Source organism: Heterodontus francisci, chromosome 43 (assembly GCF_036365525.1).
Source record: "Heterodontus francisci isolate sHetFra1 chromosome 43, sHetFra1.hap1, whole genome shotgun sequence".
Classification (NCBI taxonomy): domain Eukaryota; kingdom Metazoa; phylum Chordata; class Chondrichthyes; order Heterodontiformes; family Heterodontidae; genus Heterodontus; species Heterodontus francisci.
The window spans coordinates 19,133,556-19,157,889 of record NC_090413.1 but is presented as its reverse complement, the minus strand read 5'-3'; the positions used below and the strand labels follow the sequence as shown (position 1 = coordinate 19,157,889).

Below are 24,334 nucleotides of genomic sequence, written 5' to 3'. Positions count from 1 at the left end.
TACCTCTCTCCATCTTGCCCCCATATCCCTCTATTCTCTTCTCCTTCATGTATGTGTTAAACGATAGCCCACACACACCTCTCCCTTCTCTCTGTATATATGCAGCACAATTCTTTTAAGGAGGCTGTCATGAGTGAAACAAATTAAAAGGAGTCAGTCGCCTGTTAAAGGTTTTCACAATTTTCAGTCAGTGAGATTAAAACCCTGTATTTCAAGCAGTTATCAAATGCAAGATTTGATCAATTATTTGGGATTAATCAATTACAGGACCACAGATAATACAAAATATGCCATTATATAGCAGGATATGAGTTTCTTACCAGTCCGCAGAAGTAATTTTTATGACAGTATATTGAGGAGGAAAAATAATATGAAATGGACATTGTTGATTTTAGGGTTATGAGGATTAAGAGCTTGTAATGATATAGTGGAAAGTATATTAATGAGTATTAAGCATAGTATGTTATGGTAGAGTGGATATAGATTGATGAGGATTAAATATAGTAAATATAATGGGGTTGGAGAAAGACTATTATTGGGGATTAAACATTGTATGTGGTACATGCTCTATTAAACTGTGTGGGCTATATCACTTAACACAGGAACTGCAACTGTGAATGGGCAGGAAGTGTGCCCTCTGCAGTTGCAGTGTCACCCAATGCAGCCAAAAAGTGAAGGTCCCATCCAAAGGTGTAGCAAGTGCAGAGTCATGAGTTAGTCAATTGCATCTTAAAGGGAACGTGCTGCAAATTTAAACATTAAACACGCTTGTTTCTCAGGTTCATTTTTGGTATTTTCAGCTGCCTGCAGTATTTTGGGTTGTAACCGGCCAGATTGTGTCAGGTCTCTGACATTCTCTCCCATGGAAAAACCTGCTCCCAATTAATCAGGAGTGACTTTATGATTCATTCCGGACTTTGAGATCCTCTGCTGGTGCCTACAGGGTTAAAAAGCACAGGCTGGGCTGCCCCACATCACCATGCTGGTTACCTATAGGGTAGAGGGGGAACCGTAAGGTCCGGGTGACGAATATCCACAAGCGGGTACTTCTAAAAGTGTCAAATGGAGAAAAATGCAATGGGAAGGGGATATAGCAACAAGCCATCTGTACTGACTTACCGGGACAATATCCAGGCTTGGGCTGATAAGTGGCAAGTAACATTCGCGCCACACAAGTGGCAGGCAATGACCATCTCCAACAAGAGAGAATCTAACCATCGCTCCTTGACATTCAATGGCATTACCATCGCTGAATCCCCCGCTATCAACATCCTAGGGGCTACCATTGACCAGAAACTGAACTGGAGTAGCCATATAAATACCCTGGCTACAAAAGCAGGTCAGAGGCTAGGAATCCTACGACGAGTAACTCATCTCCTGACTCCCCAAAGCCTGTTCACCATCTACAAGGCTCAAGTCAGGAGTGTGATGGAATACTCTCCACTTGCCTGGATGGGTGCAGCTCCAACAAGATTCAAGAAGCTCGACACCATCCAGGACAAAGCAGCCCGCTTGATTGGCATCCCATCCACAAACATTCACTCCCTCCACCACCGATGCACAGTGGCAGCAGTGTGTACCATCTACAAGATGCACTACAGCAATGCACCAAGGCTCCTTAGACAGCACCTTCCAAACCTGCGACCTCTAGAAGGACAAGGGCAGCAAATGCATGGGAACACCACCACCTGCAAGTTCCGCTCCAAGTCACACACCATCCTGACTTGGAACTATATCACCGTTCCTTCACTGTCGCTGGGTCAAATCCTGGAACTCCCTTCCTAACAGCACTGTGGGTGTACCTACCTCACATGGACTGCAGTGGTTCAAGAAGGCAGCTCAGCACCATGTTCTCAAGGGCAATTAGGAATGGGCAATAAATGTTGGCCTAGCCAGCGATGCCCACATCCCATGAATGAATATAAAAAAAGACTTTCAAAGCAAGGACTGCGAGCCTTTATGACCCAGGGTAAACTTTCAACAAAATTCATTCCAAAGAAAAATGAAATTAAAAAATGCATTTCAAGGAAGTTGAATTATTCCTTCCCTTTCTGCTGAAGACCACAGTTCAGTTCCCTGATTCCTCTCGAGATGGATGCACTGTCCTTATATAGCAGTGAGCTACACAGAGCATGGATCTCAGATTCCATTCTTGGACAGTGCTGACCCACTGAGCTCACTTGGGGCTTTAATTGGCTTCAGCACCTCCGCATTTATCCTATCCCTGGGAGCAATAGAGAGAGCAAATTGTCCAGGTTTCCTACTCTCTGTTGCTGACTCTTGGAAAGTGCTTATGTCTGGATGTCAGGTGAGGACAGGAACTGCTCTCCTCCCCTGGTCAAATAGTCTGCTGACACACCTAAAGAGTTCGGCACATGACATCTGCCTCTGCCAAACCAGTAGGAGTTAGCAACTGCGAATTCAGCAGAGCAAGAAGAAGGTAGGAAAAGATGCACCATGTAGAGTGTGAATGAGGAGGCAAGATGGAGGGAAGAGAATGAGATTTAAAAACCTTTCATCCGTAGACTATTGAATGGGCCTGTTAGTGACTGGTAAAGTTATTTCCTAACGTTCTTATTTCTGCATGTAAGAGAAAGTCAGAACAATGCAAAGAACTGTTGGCTTAAAAGAAAAGTTCTGCATATTGTGCAAGTCTACGAATTAATTAACTAGGGCTGACTCCAGAGAGTTGTACTGCATGTGACCCTGACAGATCATTGAACCTCTACAATATTCTGGTTACCACAGAAATAACTTTACAAAGAATTGCCACAGGCATGCCAACAGAGTGTTGTTGTTTATTTTATTTTCAGATCATTGATGTGAGAGATGTTAGTCCTGGGAATAAGTTACTTCCCATTTCATGCACACAGTGACCTATCATGCACCTTCCCAACTCTCCAGGGCCATGTATAGTACAGTTTAGATACAGAGTAAAGCTCCCTCTATACTGTCCCCATCAAACATTCCCAGGACAGATACAGCACGGGGCTGGGTTGCCTCAATGCTGTGGTGCCGGTTGGTCACTTTGGCCCCGCCCCCTGCATTCGCCACCAAGATCCCGAAGCCCTCCTTGGGAGTCGGTCCCACACAACCCGAGCCACCTCTCGGAAATGCCCTCTGTGCCATTCCAATCGGCACGAAGGAGTTTACTGTGCGGGCTGCTCCTGCACACTCTCCATTTCCTCGCCCACATCAGCCGGCCGGACATGCCCTGGCGGTCCGCGTTGCCATCTGGCGGCGAGGGGAAACCCCGATGGAGGTCTCTGTACGCGGGAGTCCTCCCCCTTTACATCAGGGACCTGGGATGGAGGGTGCTGCACAGGGCATTCCTGTGGAATAGACTTTTAAGCAGGTTCACGGACTCCCAGGCCGCCTGTACTTGGACGAGTCCGAGTTCCATGTATATATGGAGTGTGCGAGGTTGCAGCCCCTCTTTAAGTATTTGATGGGGCTGCTCCTCAAGTTCTGGCTGCACTTCAGTCCCACGGTCTTGATCTTTGGGCACCCGGAAGCGGAGGGGCGTGGGCCGGGAGGAGGATCTCCTCGTCGGTCTGCTCCTGGGCCTGTCCAAGGTGGCAATTCACAGATCCAGGCTGCGGGCCGTCGGGGGGTCCGTCCTCCCCAATTGCCTGCCGCTCTTCTGCGGTTACGTTCGCGCCCGGGTGTCCCTGGAGAAGGAGCATGCGGTGTCCGCCGGCACGCTTGAGGCCTTCCGCGACCAGTGGGCACCGCAGGGACTGGAGTGCATCGTCGACGCTGAGAATGGCATTTTAATTTGAGTTTTTGTTTATATATCTGTTTTTAATAAAGTTATTTTTAAAATATAAATATGTATATAAAGGGGGCCGGAGGAATAAAGACCCCCTCGACATGAAATTTAAAAAAAAACAGGATTGGCTGGAGCGTTTGGAGCAGTTCCTGTGAAAAAAAAAATGGGGTTAGATACAGAGTAAAGCGCCCTCTACACTGTCCCCCATCAAACACTCCCAGGACAGGTACAGTACGGGGTTAGATACAGAGTAAAGCTCCCTCTACACTGTCCCCCATCAAACACTCCCAGGACAGGTACAGTACGGGGGTTAGATACAGAGTAAAGCTCCCTCTACACTGTCCCCCATCAAACACTCCCAGGACAGGTCGAGTACGGGGGTTAGATACAGAGTAAAGCTCCCTCTACACTGTCCCCCATCAAACACTCCCAGGACAGGTCGAGTACGGGGGTTAGATACAGAGTAAAGCTCCCTCTACACTGTCCCCCATCAAACACTCCCAGGACAGGTACAGTACGGGGTTAGATACAGAGTAAAGCTCCCTCTACACTGTCCCCCATCAAACACTCCCAGGACAGGTACAGTACGGGGGTTAGATACAGAGTAAAGCTCCCTCTACACTGTCCCCCATCAAACACTCCCAGGACAGGTCGAGTACGGGGGTTAGATACAGAGTAAAGCTCCCTCTACACTGTCCCCCATCAAACACTCCCAGGACAGGTCGAGTACAGGGGTTAGATACAGAGTAAAGCTCCCTCTACACTGTCCCCCATCAAACACTCCCAGGACAGGTCGAGTACGGGGGTTAGATACAGAGTAAAGCTCCCTCTACACTGTCCCCCATCAAACACTCCCAGGACAGGTACAGCACAGGGTTAGATACAGAGTAAAGCTCCCTCTACACTGTCCCCCATCAAACACTCCCAGGACAGGTACAGTACGGGGGTTAGATACAGAGTAAAGCTCCCTCTACACTGTCCCCCATCAAACACTCCCAGGACAGGTACAGCACAGGGTTAGATACAGAGTAAAGCTCCCTCTACACTGTCCCCCATCAAACACTCCCAGGACAGGTACAGCACAGGGTTAGATACAGAATAAAAAAAGACTTACATTTAGCACCTTTCATGACCTCAGGATGTCCCAAAGCACTTTTACAGCCAATGAAGTACTTTTTGAAATGTAGTCATTGTTGTAATGTGGGAAATGTGGCAGCCAGCTACTGCAAACAGCCATGTGATAATGACCAGATCATATGTCTTTAGTGCTGTTGATTAAGGAATAGATTTTGGCCAGAACATCGGGGAGAACGCTGCTGCTCTTTGAAATAATGATCTTTCACATGAGAAAACAATGAGGGACTTGGTTTTACAGCTCATATAAAAGTCAGCACCTGCAACAGTGCAAGCACTGGAGCAACAAGACCCTAGCTTTTTATCCCGAGTCCTTGCACCCACAATCATCTTCCTTGGGCTGCGGCTGACAGTTCCTTCCAGACTGTTACAACCGCATTTCTGAGCTACCTTTTACTACGCCGAAGTGAGACATTTCCATTTCCCACAGCACCCTCTGAATGACATTAAAACATTGCGGCAGATTCGAGTCAGCTTTTTTGCTGAGGACTCATGGCCGCTCCAATACTGGACTGAGACTGTGCAAACTCATTTTCATTCTGTCAGGTGAGTCCTAAAGTAAGTAAACCCAGTCCCAACATAATCGTTTGACAAATTAAGAATCTTCATTCAAGGTACCCTGTCATTTTGAGGAGAAATTCGGTGCAAAAATCTTTCTAGTTGTCTTCTATACCTGTTGTGATGTAAGTGACACCAGAAGCAACATAACATTGGGACAGCAACATGATCCCTCACGCCGCTATTTTCCCCACCACTTGAGCTGCTGCAGCAGTTGCCCTGCTTCTCCCTTGGCACGTCCTGCCATTGATGTGGCCAAAGCCCTGCTTACCCTACAGCTTATGTTGCCCTCGGCTGGGCTGCACGGCCCTCAGAGGACATTGCAGTTGTGCTTATTTCCGCACTTGTAACACAAAATAAAAATGTGAAAGACTGTTGGAGACTGATGAAAGCAAAGTGAATGAAGATACAAAGAATAATGTTCAGTCTTGAGTCATTGGGCAATTGACGATCTCGTGGTCTGTAATTGATACACAAGCTCCATCTGCTGGAGGTGCCTGGTCAGAGCACGTGGGACAGCAGGATTTTTGTTTACTCAGTACCACTCTCCACGTAGTGTTTAAAAGCTGCCTGGTGTGGTACTAAGCCAGACAAACAGAAACATTTCAGCAGTTCTTGATCTGTGCTGAGCTAGCTAATCTCAATTGTCCCTGTGTCACAATTGTGATTCATAGAATCATTACAGCACAGAAGAAGGCCATTCAACCCATCATGTCCGTGCTGGCCCTTCCAAGGTGTAATTCACATACTGCCACTCCCCCTGCCCTCTCCCCACATCCCTGCACATTCTTTCTCTTCAGATATTTAGAATATTTTGAAAATGTAGAAAAGCTTACGGCAGAGAAAGAGGCCACTCCGCCCGTCGTGTCTGTGCTGGCTGAGAAACGAGCCACCCAGCCTAATCCCATTTTCCAGCACTTGGTCCATATCCCTGGAGGTTATGGGACTTCAGGTGCATATCCGGACATCTTTTAAATGAGTTGAGGGTTTCTGCCTCAACCACCCTTTCAGGCAGTGAGTTCCAGTCCCCCACCACCCTCTGGGGGAAAAAGATTTTCCTCATCTCCCCCTAATCTTTCTACCAATCACTTTAAATCCATGTCCCCTAGTCACTGACCTCTCTGCTAAGGTAAATAGGTCGTCCTTCCTATCCACTCTATTCAGGCCCCTCACAACCTTGTACACCTCCATCAAATCTCCCCTCAGCTTTCTCTGTTCCAAGGAGAACAACCCCAGCCTATCCAATCTTTCCTTGTACCTGCATTTTTCCAGTCCTGGCAACATCCTCGTAAATCTCCTCTGAACCCTCTCTAGTGCAATTACATCCTTTCTGTAATGAGGTGACCAGAACTGCACACAGTACTCAAGTTGTGGCCGAACCAATGATTATACAGTTCCAGCATAACTTCCGCGCTCTTATATACTATACCTCGGCTAATAAAGGAAAGGATTCCATATGCCTTCTTAATCACCTTATTGACCTGTGCTGCTACCTTCATGGATTTGTGGACATTCACTCCAAGGTCCCTCACTTCCTCTGCACCTCTCAGTATTCTCCCATTAATCATGTTCCTTTGCCTTGTCTGACCTCCCCAAATTCATCACCTCACACTTCTCCGGATTGAATTCCATTTGCCACTTTTCTGCCCATCTGACCAGACCATCGTTATCTTCCTGCAGTCTACAGCTATCCTCCTTGCTATCAACCACGTGGCCAATTTTTGTGTCATCTGAAAACTTCTTGATTATACCTCCTACATTTAAGTCCAAATCGTTAATATATACCACAAAAAGCAGAGGGTCCAGTTCTGAGCCCTGTGAAACCCCACTGGAAACAGTCTTTCAGTTGCAAAAACACCACTCAACAATTACCCTTTGTTATAATAAAAGCAAAATACTGCAGATGCTGGAAATCTGAAATAAAAACAAGAAATGTTGGAAATACTCAGCAGTTCTGGCAACATCTGTGGAGAGAGAAGCAGAGTTAACGTTTCAGGTCAGTGACCCTTCATCAGAACTGGCAAATATTAGAAATGTAATAGATTTTAGGTTTTACCCTTTGTTTCCTGCCACTGAGCCAATTTTGCATCCACCTTGCTACATTTCCCTGGATCCCATGGAATTTTATTTTTTAACCAGTCTGCCATGTGGGACCTTGTCAAAAGTCTTGCTAAAATCCATGTAGACCACAACAACTGCACTACCCTCATCAATCCAATTGTTACCTCCTCAAAAAATTCAATCAAGTTGGTCAGACAAGATCTTCCCTGATCAAATCCATGCTGACTATCCTTGATTAATCCGTACCTTTCTAAGTGACAGTTTATCCTGTCTCTCAGAATTGATTCCAATAATTTTCCCACTACTAAGGTTAGACTGACTGGCCTGTAATTATTCAATCCATCCCTCATTCCCTTTTTAAACAAAGGTACAATGTTAGCAATGTGTCCTCAGTACCTTGCTCTACGGCAGCGAGGCCTGGACAACGTATGCCAGCCAAGAGCGACGTCTCAATTCATTCCATCTTCGCTGCCTTCGGAGAATACTTGGCATCAGGTGGCAGGACTATATCTCCAACACAGAAGTCCTTGAAGCGGCCAACATCCCCAGCTTATACACACTACTGAGTCAGCGGCGCTTGAGATGGCTTGGCCATGTGAGCCGCATGGAAGATGGCAGGATCCCCAAAGACACATTGTACAGCGAGCTCGCCACTGGTATCAGACCCACCGGCCGTCCATGTCTCCGTTATAAAGACGTCTGCAAACGCGACATGAAATCGTGTGACATTGATCACAAGTCGTGGGAGTCAGTTGCCAGCATTCGCCAGAGCTGGCGGGCAGCCATAAAGACAGGGCTAAATTGTGGCGAGTCGAAGAGACTTAGTAGTTGGCAGGAAAAAAGACAGAGGCGCAAGGGGAGAGCCAACTGTGCAACAGCCCCAACAAACAAATTTCTCTGCAGCACCTGTGGAAGAGCCTGTTACTCCAGAATTGGCCTTTATAGCCACTCCAGGCGCTGCTTCACAAACCACTGACCACCTCCAGGCGCGTATCCATTGTCTCTCGAGATAAGGAGGCCCAAAAGAAGAAAAGAACAATGTTAGCAGTCCTCAAATCCTCTGACTCCACACCTGTATCCAGTGAGCACTGGAAAATGATGGTCAGACCTTCCACTATTTCCTCCTTCTTTCAACAGCCTGGGGTACATTTCATTTGGCCTGGTGATTTATCCACTTTCAAGGATGCTAATCGCCTTAATACTTCCTCTCTCCCTATGTTTATCACATCCGATATTTCAAACTCCTCCTCCTCAACTACAATGCCTGCATCGCCCCCTCTTTTTGTGGAGACAAACACAAAGAATTCATGAAGAAAAAGCCTACTGCACCCGGTATTCCCAGGCTGTCTCCCATCCGAGTACTAACCAGGTGTGAGTCTACTCAGCTTCCAAGATCAGAAGAGATTGGTCATTTTATTTTTTCAAACTACTGTGACCTTAGGCCACTGCGAATGGGCTGGATTTGAGAGCCCGTCACCGCGCCCAGTGTTGGGCGAAAAAAAATGGCGTCCCGCATCTGTGGACTGCACGCCGCCAAACTGCCGCAATCCACCACGCGGCCGTTCATTTAAATACCAGGGACAGCCCGTTCCCCCCAATCACATGCCATTTTTAAAGGGCAGCCCTGCCAGTGAATTTAAATGTTTAAAGTCAGAACCCCCGCCATTGTCGCAATAAAAATTCTTTCGCCCCTTTCCCACCCAATACCAATAAAATTAAATATTTGCCCTTCCCCCAAAACACATTTGAAATATGATCTTCCCCCTTCCAAACTGTACAAAGTTTAAAGTTCACCCCTTCCCACCATCACCTACACTCATGATGAATATTTGACCCCGTCCCTGCCACGCTAAAAATCTTAACTCGCACCCCCCACCCCCCAGCCCCACTAGTGTCATGCCTGCTTTCCCCAGACAGGGAAGTGAAGGCCAGGGAGTGCCGGCCGCTGCACTGAAGATCGTGGCGGGCCGGGAAGCTCCCAGATAAGTGTATTTAAATGTATTCATGGTGCTCATTTCGCTATGCAAAGCTGGGTCCCATCACCCAGCGGCAGGGGCGGGGGAGCACCATGGAGCCTCGCTGCCGCCAGGAAGATCGGGCACGGTCCCATCGGTGTCGGGCTCCGTTGCAGACTGCTGCCAGAGCAATGTTCCAGCCCACCCACCCCGCCAGGGAGCCCGATGTCAGGAGCCTGGTAAAATCCAGCCCATTGTGTGCACCAATTCATGTGTGTGTTACATGTTTTGCGTTACTAGTGCGGCAATAAGTACCAGTGCACTGTCTGCAGAGGGACCTGCAGACCAGCCTAGGGCAACATAAGTAGTAGGATGGGCGGGGCATTGGCCCCATCAGTGGCAGGACTTGCTCAGGGACTAAGAGATGCAGGGCTCACAGGTCAATTGTTGGAGCAGCACAAATGGTGGGAAAATAGTTGAAATGTCTGCTTTTTCAGTGTGTGTGTGCAAGATAGAATGTGCATATGTTTATGTGTGCAAATGTATGTGTGTGTGTGTGCAAATGTATGAAATTTCGTGTGTGAAAATGCACTCATGTGTTTAAGAGTTTGTAGTGTGCAGCTGATTATGAGGGAGGACTCCACAATCTCACATTCCCAATGGGGAAGCTGCATCTCAGGACATATGTGATGGAGACAGGGCTGCAGCACTGTTCCCTGATTCTCTGACCCTTCCTACTCTGTGTGAGTTAGCTCGCCACTGGGAATGTGCAATTGGGGAGTCATCCCTGTATCTCTGACCGAGGGTTTGTGAGCTCCACCCCATGCTCGTCCAGCCTGTGTCCCTGTCCCAAGCCATTCCCTGTCCCAGGCTTCGCTGTTCACCCCCACTTCTCCTTCAGAGCCAGGGATGGGCTAGTCCATTTCTGTGGCTACCACGTTGGCCAGAGGCCCAAGTTTGATTCCAGCACTCTGGGATATAAGAAAGAGAAGTTGCATTTCTACTGGTGCTGCTTTAATTCCAGTGAACTGACATGCAACAATTACAATGCTAAAATCAAGCTCCCTTATTCCAACATAAAATCAGCTTTAATAATATTAATAATAATATAATAATAATAAAATAAATGTATTATAAAACCAGTTTCCCAGTCTTTGTGTCTACAGCGTGGAGAAGAAGATAGATTTACCAGTGTAAGCGAGAGGAACTGCTAGTCTCCTACCATTAGTATAAAAGCAACTACAACAACAATTAGATTTATATAACACCTCTAATGTAGTAAAATGTGCCCAATTTTCACAGGAGCATAATCAGACAAACATTTGTCCACAAGCTTAATCAAAGAGGTTAGTTTTCAGGAGCATCTTACAGGAGGATAGCGAGGCAGAGAGGTTTAGTGAGGAAATTCCAAAGCTTAGGCCCTAAATGGCACAGCCACCATTGCGGGCTAGAAGGAAGTTGAAGATGTGCGAGAGCCCGGTATTTGGAGGAACACAGAGTTCTGAGAGTTGTAAAGCTAGTGGAGGTTACAGAGATAAAGAGGGCAAGGCCATGGAGGAATTTTAAAATTGAGCCATTGGTGGTCGGGAGCCACTGTAGGTCAGTGAGCACAGGGGGGATGGGTGAATGGGACTTGGTTTGGGTTAGGTTACAGGTAGCAGTGTTTTGGATGAATTCAAATTTATGTAGGATGGAAAATGGGACGGGGAGGAACTGGCCAGGAGAGGAGTGAAATTCTAGGAGAAGCTTAGAGAGAGTGAAAGATGAGACCTGGGGGAAAATGAGGAATACAGAAAGAGACTGACAGAAACGGCCATGGACAGACAGAAGGGTACACAGATGCCGGGAAAGTATGAAAGTGTGAGTGCCATAGAAGCAGAGAGAAAACTGAGAAACCAATAGAAAGACCAGAAACAATTAGTGCAATACAGAGACACGAGGGAGTCACAATTTTTGTCGAACACACCAGATCAAATGTTATATAGATGAAAGGAATGATAGATTTGATGGTGTCACACTCCAAAAACAGGAAGCTGTGTGAGTTGAGCCAGGAGATGGAGGTCACTTGTTTCTGGTCAATCCCCATTTACTGAAATAAGAATCAATTCAGATAAAGCAGGCACTCAGTAATCTGGGGTCATAAACAGGAAATGTGGGCAAAACAGCTTTCACTGAACACACATTCACCATTAAGATTAAGAACATAAGAAATAGGAGCAGGTGTAGACCAGTTGAGCCTGTTCTGCCATTCAATATGTTTGTGGCTAACCTTGGGATTCAACTCCACTTTCCTGCCCGCTCCCCATATCCCTTGATTCCCTATGAGACCAAAAATCTATCTATCCCAGCCTTAAATATATTCAATGATGAAGCATCCACAACCCTCTGAGATAGAGAATTCCAAAGATTCACAACCCTTTGAGTGAAGAAATTTCTCCTCATCTCAGTCCTAAATGATCAGCCCCTTATCCTGAAACTGTGTCCCCGTGTTCTAGATTCCCCAGCCAGGGGAAACAATCTCTCAGCATCTACCCTGTCAAGTCCCTTCATAAACTTGAATGTTGCAACAAAATCACCTCTTATTCTTCGAAACTCCAGAGAATATAGGGCCAATTTACTCGGCCTCTCATCATAGGACAGCCCCCTCATCCCAGGGACCAATTTAGTAAACCTTCACTGTGCCGCCTTCAGTGCTTCCTTAAATATGGAGGCCAAAACTGCACACAGTATTGCAGGTGTGGTCTCACCAAAGCCCTGTATAATTGAAGCAAGACTTTATTCCTGTACTCCAATCCCCTTGCAATAAAGGCCAACATGCCATTTGCCTTCCTAATTGCTTGCTGCACCCGCATGCTATCATTTTGTGTTCCTTGTATGAGTACATCCAAGTCTCTCTGAACAGCAACATTTACACGGTTCATGCCTTTTAAAAAATATTCTGCTTTTCTATTTTTACAACCGAAGTCAATAACCTCACACTTTCCTACATATACTCCACCTGTCAGCTTGTTACCCTCTCACATAACCTGTCTATATCTCTTTGTGTCTCTCTGTGTCCTCCTCACAGCTTACATTCCCATCTAGCTTTGTATCATCAACAAACTTAGATACATTATTCCCTGTCTCTTTGTCATTAATATTGGTTGTAAATAGTTGAGGCCCCAGCACTGAAGTAAGGGCCAATTCATAGCAGGCACTCAGTAATCTGTTGCCAGAACTAGTTAAAGTGGACGATTGTTCAGTAAGTAGAAATTAATTTATCTGGTGTCAAGAGTTAGCTGTGGATTTCAGCTCAGTTTAAATGGTTACCAGTCACCTACTCAGTGAATTTGACTGGAGTCTGCTTTTATGAGATTTAATCTCGTGCTTTTATAGATTGTGATCAATCATCATTAGACCATTTCCTGCATAAAGGGTAGGAATTTAGTATGTAAATGGGTCAAAATCCTGGAATTCCCTCCCTAACAGCACTGTGGGTGTACCTACCCCACATGGACTGCAGCGGTTCAAGAAGGCAGCTCACCACCACCTTCTCAAGGGCAATTAGGGATGGGCAATAAATGCTGACCTAGCCAGCGATGCCCACATCCCCCGAATGATTTAAAAAAACGTATGAGCAGATTCAAAAATCCAAGAGAAATGGCCTGTGAGAATTAGCAAGACGATGAAAGCAGAACAAAGAACAAAGAACAAAAAAAACTTGCCTCGCACATCCCCTCTAAACTTTGCCCCTCGCACCTTAAACCTATGTCCCCTAGTAACTGACTCTTCCACCCTGGCAAAAAGCTTCTGACTATCCACTCTGTCCATGCCGCTCATAACTTTGTAAACCTCTATCATGTCGCCCCTCCACCTCCGTCGTTCCAGTGAAAACAATCCGAGTTTTTCCAACCTCTCCTCATAGCTAATGCCCTCCAGACCAGGCAACATCGTGGTAAACCTCCTCTGTACCCTCTCCAAAGCCTCCACGTCCTTCTGGTAGTGTGGCGACCAGAATTGCACGCAATATTCTAAGTTTGCCAAGCTCTTCCCAGTTTCTTTCACAGGACTAGCGTGTCATCCAGTGACTTCAGGAAGGTTATTTTCTTTTGGGCCTCCTTATCTCGAGAGACAATGGATACGCGCCTGGAGGTGGTCAGTGGTTTGTGAAGCAGCGCCTGGAGTGGCTATAAAGGCCAATTCTGGAGTGACAGGCTCTTCCACAGGTGCTGCAGAGAAATGTGTTTGTTGGGGCTGTTGCACAGTTGGCTCTCCCCTTGCGCCTCTGTCTTTTTTCCTGCCAACTACTAAGTCTCTTCGACTCGCCACAATTTAGCCCTGTCTTTATGGCTGCCCGCCAGCTCTGGCGAATGCTGGCAACTGACTCCCACGACTTGTGATCAATGTCACACGATTTCATGTCGCGTTTGCAGACGTCTTTATAACGGAGACATGGACGGCCGGTGGGTCTGATACCAGTGGCGAGCTCGCTGTACAATGTGTCTTTGGGGATCCTGCCATCTTCCATGCGGCTCACATGGCCAAGCCATCTCAAGCGCCGCTGACTCAGTAGTGTGTATAAGCTGGGGATGTTGGCCGCTTCAAGGACTTCTGTGTTGGAGATATAGTCCTGCCACCTGATGCCAAGTATTCTCCGAAGGCAGCGAAGATGGAATGAATTGAGACGTCGCTCTTGGCTGGCATACGTTGTCCAGGCCTCGCTGCCGTAGAGCAAGGTACTGAGGACACAGGCCTGATACACTCGGACTTTTGTGTTCCGTGTCAGTGCGCCATTTTCCCACACTTTCTTGGCCAGTCTGGACATAGCAGTGGAAGCCTTTCCCATGCGCTTGTTGATTTCTGCATCTAGAGACAGGTTACTGGTGATAGTTGAGCCTAGGTAGGTGAACTCTTGAACCACTTCCAGAGCGTGGTCGCCAATATTGATGGATGGAGCATTTCTGACATCCTGCCCCATGATGTTCGTTTTCTTGAGGCTGATGGTTAGGCCAAATTCATTGCAGGCAGACGCAAACCTGTCGATGAGACTCTGCAGGCATTCTTCAGTGTGAGATGTTAAAGCAGCATCGTCAGCAAAGAGGAGTTCTCTGATGAGGACTTTCCGTACTTTGGACTTCGCTCTTAGACGGGCAAGGTTGAACAACCTGCCCCCTGATCTTGTGTGGAGGAAAATTCCTTCTTCAGAGGATTTGAACGCATGTGAAAGCAGCAGGGAGAAGAAAATCCCAAAAAGTGTGGGTGCGAGAACACAGCCCTGTTTCACACCACTCAGGATAGGAAAGGGCTCTGATGAGGAGCCACCATGTTGAATTGTGCCTTTCATATTGTCATGGAATGAGGTGATGATACTTAGTAGCTTTGGTGGACATCCGATCTTTTCTAGTAGTCTGAAGAGACCACGTCTGCTGACGAGGTCAAAGGCTTTGGTGAGATCAATGAAAGCAATGTAGAGGGGCATCTGTTGTTCACGGCATTTCTCCTGTATCTGACGAAGGGAGAACAGCATGTCAATAGTCGATCTCTCTGCACGAAAGCCACACTGTGCCTCAGGGTAGACGCGCTCGGCCAGCTTCTGGAGCCTGTTCAGAGCGACTCGAGCAAAGACTTTCCCCACTATGCTGAGCAGGGAGATTCCACGGTAGTTGTTGCAGTCACCGCGGTCACCTTTGTTTTTATAGAGGGTGATGATGTTGGCATCGCGCATGTCCTGGGGTACTGCTCCCTCGTCCCAGCACAGGCATAGCAGTTCATGTAGTGCTGAGAGTATAGCAGGCTTGGCACTCTTGATTATTTCAGGGGTAATGCTGTCCTTCCCAGGGGCTTTTCCGCTGGCTAGGGAATCAATGGCATCACTGAGTTCCGGTTATTACACTGAGAATAATGGATACCTGACAATATCTACATCTCTTCGGCTTTTAGACGTGGACAGTTTAAAGGTGTCACATCAAAGACATAGTTACAGAATAAGGGGGCACACATTTAAAACTGAGATGCAAAGGAATTTCTTCTCTCAGAGGGTGGTGAATCTCTGGAATTCTCTGCCTCAGAAAGTTGTGGAGGCTAGGTCACTAACTATATTTAAGGAGGAGGTAGATGGATTTTTGAAATCTCGGGGAGTCGAGGGTTAGGCGGAGCAGGCCCGAAAGAGGAGTTGAGGCCTTGGACAGATCAGCCATGATCTTATTGAACGGCGGGGCAGGCTTGAGGGGCTGAATGGCCTACTCCTGCTCCTATTTCTTATGTTCTTATGTTGTTAAAGCTCTAAGGCCAACTATGAGTTGGCTCCCTATGTTTATAACACTAAGCAAGATGGGATTTGGCTCTAGCAGCGCAAATTGGCAAGATGCCTGGCTCACAGAATCTAAAGTGTCTGAGCACCAATATGTAAAACAGTTAAAGCTGTTGTCTTCTTTCATCGCAATATCCTTGCACTATTACAGAGATCAGAAATGCAAGTCAAACACATGTGTCAAACAGCTCGTGCTAATGAGCCGAGTCTCAATGCCACACTCAACAACACTCAGCTGCGATGGTCTGGGCATCTATTGAGGATGACTGATGATTGAACTGTGAGGAGGATCTGAATAGACTTCAAAGGGACATAGACAGGCGGGTGGAATGGACTGACAAGTGGCAGATGAAATTTAATGCTGAGAAGTGTGAAGTGATACATTTTGGTAGGAAGAATGAGGAAAGGCAATATAAAGTAAAGGGGGTGCAGAAATAAAGGGACCTGGGGTATATGTGCACAAATCATTGAAGGTGGCAGGGCAGGTTGAGCCAGTGGTTAATAATGCATATGGAGATCCTGGGCTTTATAAATAGGGGCATAGAGTACAAAACAAGGAAGTTATGATGAACCTTTATAGAACACTGGTTCTGGCTCAACTGGAGTATTGTGTCCAATTCTGGGCATCACACTTTAAGAAGGATATGAAGGCATTAGAAAGGGTGCAGAAAAGATTAATGAGAATGGTTCCAGGGATGAGGAACTTCAGTTACGTGGATAGACTTGTGAAGTTGGGACTGTTCTCCTTGGAGAAGAGAAGTGTTCAAAATCATGAGGGGGTCTGGACAGAGTAGATAGAGAGAAGCTCTTTCCATTGGAGGAATGGTGGAGGAGACCGATTTGAGATGATTAGAAAAAGAACCAGAGGCGACATGAGGAATAACCTTTTTATGCAGCGAGTGGTTAGGATCTGGAATGCACTGCCTGAGACAGTGGTGGAGGCAGATTCAATAGTGACTTTCAGAAGGGAATTTGATAATTATCTGAAGAGAAAAGATTTGCACGGCCATGGAGAAAAGGCAGGGGAGTGGCACGAGCTGAATTGCTTTCGCAGAGAGCTGGCACAGACTCGACGGGCCAAATGGCCTCCTCCTGTGCTGCAACCATTCTATGATTCTATGACAGGCTGCCCAAGCTGGTCTTCACCACCCAGGTGTATTGAAATGACCAACGTGGACTCCTGAGTGTAGCTACTTATAAAGTCAGATGGCAGGGTGCCATTTGCCAAGATGGTGGCACTATGAGAGACAGCATGTTGACAATGCACAGTAGAAAAGTAAATGAAAAAGGGAAGACGTAGACAAAGTCGAGATTCACCTGCATTGAATGTCTGCTCAGATATCGGCCTCAGGAACCAAAGAGGAGCTTGTGAGAAGAAATTCATCATCCCAAACCCAGCCTATGACCTGATCAAGGTGTAAATCATCATTGTAACAGTTAACAATGTAGACTAACAGATACTTAGCAGTAGGATAGTAACTGGAATCTATTTGAAGCATTTGGGTGGTTTATATATAGAATAACAGATACCTGGGAGTGAGTCACAGGCTGGAATCTAATTGAGGGTCTGGGGTGGTTTAGAGAATAACAGATACATGGGAGCAATGTTTCCTGTAAGCTGTGCATGGGTGCAGACACTTACAAGATGTCCCCTTTAAGATACGGCACGTGCCTGGCTATGCAAAAAAAAAAATTAAAAGGTACCGCACATTTAAATTAACAGGTTACACACATTGAAAAAACAATTCGAGTGGACATTGCCCAGGAGTGAGATAGAGGCTGGAATCTAATAAAGGAGTTCGGAGGGGGGGGGGGGGGGGGGGGGTGGGGGGGCGTTTATATTTGAATAACGGATACCCAGGAGTGAGCCACTGGGCAATAATTTGTTTTTGTCTATAAATTTCAATGATGTATCAACAGACATATGTGGACTTTCATACTGATTACCCAACAATTTTTTACCTCCTCTCCTGAGGACGTTGACTCTTACTTTAGTTTAGTCTGTGCCTTTGACCGTTTTGTGAATGCAGGCATTCAGGCTATCTGATTGGCCGGTGGAGGTATTCCACCAGGGCCTGATCATACTCTCACCGCCTGGTCCACTTTCCAGCAGCAGGCTGTTGATCGGGGATGGGAGCACTGGCTGATTTTTCACTTTGCTCCCAATGGCACTGAGGCAAATTGTAGCTTCCCATCTACTGAACCAGCTGAGAGCACAAAGCTAATGTCAGTTGGGGCTGGACATTCGGCCCTTCCCTAGAAACCTACGATTTCCCCATCGCATCATCTAACTGCCCCTTGAACGAGTAAGGTTTTGCCATCATTCCTGTACTCAGAGCCAGTTCCAAGTATTAAGCACTCTTTATGTGAAGTGCTTCCTGACATTAGTCTTAAATTTGCCTCTTATCAGGTTGCACGTGTGTCCTTGACCAGTGAACAAAAATGGCCCTTCCAAACCTGTATGGCTTAGATCTTGACTGGGTTGCATCCTCACCAAGTGAGTCAGGATTTCCTTGCTGTCACTATTAATTATTTGTCATTGCATTCACAGGAATGATAGATACCACCAAGAACTCAATGACAGGTTGACCTGTTCGTGGAATGGAGAGATTGGGTTTTTGTTTGTAACTTGCCCCTCTGACAGCTCGATCGCAGCTAAATTTTGGATGATGAGGGCAATGAGACTGTGAGTAGTATGAAAAGTGAGTAGATTTGTGAGTTGAGATCTTGGGTTGTGTCGGAGATGTTTTCGGATAGCGAAAGTGGGGTTAGATTCAGATAGGAAAGTGGAGTTGAGTCCACAAACAGATGAGCCATGACCTTATAGAATGGCAGAGCAGGCTCAAGGGGCCGAATAGCCTACTCCTGCTCCTAGTTCATATGTATGTATTTGAGAGGTGAGAGATGAGGTACAGTTAAAAGGTTTGGGTAGATTTCAGAGAGGAGATTGCAAGTAGAGAGAAAGGTAAGGTTTTGGTTGCAGTAGGTCAGGGATGATCCCTGGATCTGTAACAATAATAGTGAATTTGATGACACGGGGCTGCAGTGTCCAAGGAAAACTGAGGCTCTGTGATTGACAGGGTTAAATCACAAAGTGACAGCCAATGGACTGTGGAGCTGAGTATGAAAACAGGCCTTAGTCCCACCCCCATGAAACTGAACAAACAACCCTCCCAACTCCAGTTCAGGGAACAAATATACAGAGAAAAGCATCACTGTATTGCAATCAGGATGAACACCGAGACAGAGAAAGGGAGAGAGAGAGCGACAGACTGAGTGAAGGAGAGAGGGGGAAAAGTGAGAGAGACAGAGAGAGAGAGAAAGAGGGAGAAACAAAAAGAGAAAGACAGCGACATAAAGCGATAGGAAGGGAGTGAAAAGAGAGAGAGAGAGAGACAGGAAAATAGACAGAGAGTGAAAGAAAGGAAAAGAGATAAAGTAAAAGAAGGAAAGCAAAAATGGTGAGTGAAAAGTGAGTCAGAAAGGGTGAGAGAATGAGAGTGAAAGTGTAGACGAAAGTGAGAACATGAGAGAAAGTGAAGGAGAGAAAGTGAGGGAGAGAAAGTAAGTTTAATGAATGCAAAGCAGAAAAGAGACAAATAAGATCAAAAGCTGTGGAAGAATTAAGTACGGGAATCAAAAGACAAGGAGAAAGGTGAAGGATTGTTTTTGCACTTGCTGAACAAACGGGAGAAAGCTGACTGCAAAGATAGACTGTACAAAGTGGGGTAGCAGTCAGCACTGTACCCTACTGAGGTGAGGCAGTGATCCAGTTGTCCTGGGTTAATACTGGTGCCTTCAGATCCTGCGCTGCAATATCTCATCAGCAGATCTCAGCGAGATATTAGTCGGAACATACCCTCGTGGGATTTGGCTTGTGGCAAGAGATTGAAGGTAAAGTGTCTTTGTTGCTTTTATTAACTTCAGTGTTTGGAAATAATCAAAGTCGTGGGACGTCCAACATTAGTCAGGCAGTCCTGTGTAAACCAGGTTGTAATCAATGTATAATGTGAACAGAAAGTGTCTACTGAGGGAATTAAATCTAAATGATCCAGTTAATGAGGGGAGGGGAAGATTCATCTGTATATTGCTGATAAGTCATAAATATGGTCACTTTGATAGTCCCATTAATAATAACAGAGGAAATGTCTCCTTCTGCAGTGAATATCATTATTGTTGGTAATGGTTAGTTTAAAAGGTTCCATTTATGCTCGCTGATAGTGATATAACTGGACTATAGCTGATTGTTATATTCCCAACAGACTGCTGTGAGACCCACTGCCAGTCACAGATACAAGGCGGTGCTGACTTTAGGATCCCTGTACAGTCTCGCACCGGGTGTGTGGAGACGTTCACACTGTTTCCACTTGAACCCATGAAAAATATTCAGCAGTGGAATTAGATTCTACTCTTCCAAACCTGGGCTAAGTCGGCAAGGAATATTCTGAGCTGGATAACTGATGACGAGCTGGTGTACTGCGGTGGTGATAAGTCCATCACTGATGGTGGGAGCAATGGAAGGGATGAATTAGGAGTAAGACACAAGTGTTTAGGTACAATGTTGAAATGGATTAGTTTAAGTGAGATTTTTTGCTATTGTCTAGTACATTAAACAAATCCAGTGACAACACTGCAAGTGAACAGTAAACCCTGACAAGCAAGCAATTAAAACGATTCAGAAAAATACTTCATCATGTCCAGATAACAGCCCGAAATGACCAGGAACCTTGAAATACTTCCAGAAATCCCCACAGGTAGCATCATAGAAATTGCAGCACAAAAGGAGACTACGCAATCCAGCATATTGCCAGAATCGGCCTTTGTCATGCAGGCGGCCCATGCAATGTTTCGGTTTGGAACCCCTCTACATTTTACTAGACGATGGTACTTTAGCTGGTGTCAAATCTGCTCACGTACGACCATGAAAAGGCCATTGGTAACGTAAGAATAGTTGGCAAAATGGTGAGGGATCAGCTGTTGCCACTGCATTGGTGTCCTTCTGCTCAGGGTTATGTGCAATTGCACAGGTTGCATGGTCTGAATGCCACCCCTGCAAGCTGCAACTCCAATGGGACCAAGCAGGAAGTGCCCACCCAATTAAGCAATAGAAACAGAGAAACATTCAAGAAATTAGGAAACAAGTTTACACACAAAAGGTGGTAGAGGTTTGGGATTCTCTTCGACACACAGCAGTTGAAGCTACGTCAATTGTTAACTTTCAATCAGAGATCGACAGACTTTTGTTAACCAAAGATATTGAAGGATATGGGGATGATGTCGCAGATCAGTCATGATCTCATTGAATGGCAGAACAGGCTCGAGGGGCTGAATGGCCTCTTCCTCTGTTCCCACCACATTTTCGGCCTTGGCACATTGAATGCTGGAAAACCTGTGTAGTACAGGAAGTAAGTGTATACAACAGGCATCTAACTTGAACAAGTGCTCAGTGTGTTAATCAAGCAGTCAATATATAGTATAGGCGTTCAATGTGTTCAGCAGACTTCTTGTGCATACAACAAACATACAGTATTCCTAAGTGAGGTGGCGAGAACTGGTGAGATTTTAACTCAATCAAAACCCATCCACTTACACAGTGTTAAAATTGGACTTAAATGTCCAAACTGGGAGAAACCTAAGAAATAAACAATCCCACAGAAATCTGAGTGGAGACAATTGTAAAATGTTAAGTGATGCATTTATGAAAGAAACAGGAATTTCAGACAATCATTAACGCTGGATTATTATCCCTAGGGAATTTCTAGGAACGTTGGGAATTAAAGATGGAAAATTCACCCAGGCTACTCAATTCTTTGACACCCCCAGCGCTGATGGTGTTGGCATCTACGGCTGAAAGCACCAGAGGTACCACCACCCTCTGCCAGCAGGCCCGAACCTTCGCAGTGCCAGTCACAATGGACAAAGCCCAGGTTCCTTTTCTTAGTCCTTCTTACACGTTGGCACCCATGTACCATCAACCTGATCGGTCCAATGTAGAGTACGCACCCCCTCTCCTGCACCTGCATCCACAGTTTGGCATGCTGGGGTATGGTGCAATCCAGTCCTTCCCACCATTTCAGGAGGTCGAGCGTTTCCGTCCTGCGTATCTCGCCTCAAAGAGACTGAAGCACCTTCCGAATGTGGAACCTCCTCAGATCCGATATCTCGCCTCGGATAGAGACTTTAAAAAATACGGAGCTCACATTTCCACTGGCTCCCTGACAACTGGAAAGCGAGACACAGCAGGAGGGCTGGGAACCACATCCAACCCTGACATTCTGTGGAAAAATGCACAGCAAGACAGGAATAAAAGTAAGGAACAACAATTCATTGCTTTATTTGTTATTCAGTTTGAAGAGGACAGTGTGGTTAATGCGGTTGAAGGAATTTCGGGGACTGGCACAGGGAGATGCTGCACCCCATTTACAGTGAGGCTGTGGGGAACAAGGCAGTGTGCAGAAAATACTCAGTTTAGTACATCCCACAGTCCATTTGCAGCCTATCTATCCATCCCCTATGGTGGACCTTTTTCTTGCTCTCCAAAAATGAAGATAATGGATTGATATTTGGAGGCATGTTCAGGCTTCCACACAGCAAGAGCAAGGGCCCCAGTAAACTAGAAATATTTGGGCCTGTAGTTTTATTTCTTTGTTTGGGGAAGGGTCAATTGTCCTAGCAACCTGATTGAAACCCAGAGTTCACCATGAGGTGAGAGGTCATGTGATGAAACCTTCGACCATACTTGGCAACCCTACTTTTAGTGTCAGCCATGGCCCAGTGGGTAGCATTTTCCCATTCCAGAGACTTGAGAACATCATCTAGGCTGGCACTCCAGTGCAGTACTGAGGGAATGCTGTACTGTCGGAGGTGCTCTCTTTCAGATGAGACCTTAAATCAAGACCCCCTCTGCCCTCTCAGGTGGATGTTAAAGATCCCATTACACTGTTTGAGGAAGAGCAGGGGAGTTCTCCCTGGTGTCCTGACTTATAGTTGTCCCTCAAGCAACATTCACTAAAATAGATGATCTGGTCATTATCACTGCTGTTTGTGGGAGCTTGCTGTGTGCAAATTGGCTCTCTATTTTGTACATTACAGCATTATAGAGGTGCTTAATTGGCTGTAAAACACTTTGGGATGGCCTGGGGTCCTGAAAGTTCTATATAAATGCAAGTTTTGCTTTCTTTACTCATTCTGCTGTCTGTATATTGCTGCACCCGTGAATATTCTGCAAATAGTTACCTGAATGAGACTCTGCATATGTTTTTTAAATGGCCTTCATCAACAAGTTGCATTGAGGAAAGAGTTGATATGTACTAATATTGCATTTATATCAATATACAGTTAACTTTTCACTGCTTTTGTAAAATGAAGGTTTTGTGTTGTATATGGTCAATCTAGATTTCATCTTTAATTTTCACATAACCTTGCGGTTTTGGACGGGGTACTAAATAGCTGGGATCTTGCTTCCATGAAAGAGTTAAGAAATGTTTCTGGAAGTGACAGAAAGGATGCTGTCAGCCTCACCCCTGTGTCAGACCCACAAGCGAGATCCTCATCATTGAAATCCTTTTGTCCATCCAGATTGGACACAGATTGTGTTAAGTGTGAAATGAGGCCCATTTGTTGTGGGATTGTTCTCATGTAAGTCTGTTATGCTGTTAATTGGCTGTGAGAGGGGTGACTGGCTGGGTTCCTGTAACTCTGCAGGTTGCCTTTCAGGATGCAGTCTCTGTATCGAAGGGCGGTACCCACACAGATGATTGTTGTTAAAGGAGGACCCTCAGCTGCTAATGTGACTTGTCTAATTTTCAGACCTCCTCCCCCGTCCCCACCCCCCCTCCACTTTTATTTCTGAAACTCTTCAGTGTGGAGCTAACTTTGAATTTGAAGACTTCCTGATTGAAGTCCATAACATTAGAAGGATTAGTAGGATGGTTTAGTAAAGCCAAGCCATCACTTTTGTACTAAACTGCAGGATCAGCTTGTCAGATTTAAAGCAGTTTGCAGTTTCCTTGCAATTATACATCACACAAAAAAAGCACTGTTTTATAGTTATTTGAATAAGTTGCCTGTTAATGGGAACATTGGGTTTAAATGGACAATTTGGCTTGTTAGAACTAGCTTAATGGTTTTAGCTTCCTGTTGTTACAAGGAAGAGTGGCAAATGGGATCAGCATATACCAATGGTGATTGGTGTACTGTATTAACGATGTTCAGCACACACTGATGTTGATTGGTCCATATTGATTGAGATCAGATGGAAAATAAGAATCTCAATGGGGTCGAGGAACAGAAGTTTCTGGGGAGTACAAACACATTACTGAATGTTGTATTACAGATCAATAAGGCCATATAAAAGCAACCAAATACTAAAAGAAAGACTGCATTTATATAGTGTTGTTCACAATGTTAGGATGTTCCGACATGCCTTACTCAGAGCCAGTGAAGTACTTTGAGTGTGGTCGCTGTTGTAGGAAACATGGCAACCAATTTGTGCACAGGAAGCTCCCACAAACAGCAATGTGATAATGACCGGATAAACTGTTTTTAGTGATGTTGATTGAGGGA

General features: G+C 45.8%; 1 protein-coding gene across 3 annotated transcripts in view; it reads left to right on the top strand.

Moving 5' to 3' along the window:
* The first annotated feature begins 2,473 nt into the window (after positions 1-2,473).
* LOC137355669 (E3 ubiquitin-protein ligase RNF220-like) overlaps positions 2,474-24,334 on the top strand; it is a 54,961-nt gene continuing 33,100 nt past the window's right edge. Inside the window, exons 1-3 of one of the 3 annotated variants that reach the window (XM_068021063.1) lie at positions 2,474-2,552; positions 18,321-18,455; positions 21,521-22,078. In XM_068021063.1, coding sequence (XP_067877164.1) covers positions 21,550-22,078 — 529 coding nt within the window. In that variant the 5' untranslated portion in view covers positions 2,474-2,552; positions 18,321-18,455; positions 21,521-21,549. Of the gene's footprint in view, positions 2,553-18,320; positions 18,472-18,987; positions 19,664-21,520; positions 22,079-24,334 lie in introns of those variants that run through there. The other 2 variants (XM_068021062.1, XM_068021061.1) reach the window with 2 other exon arrangements.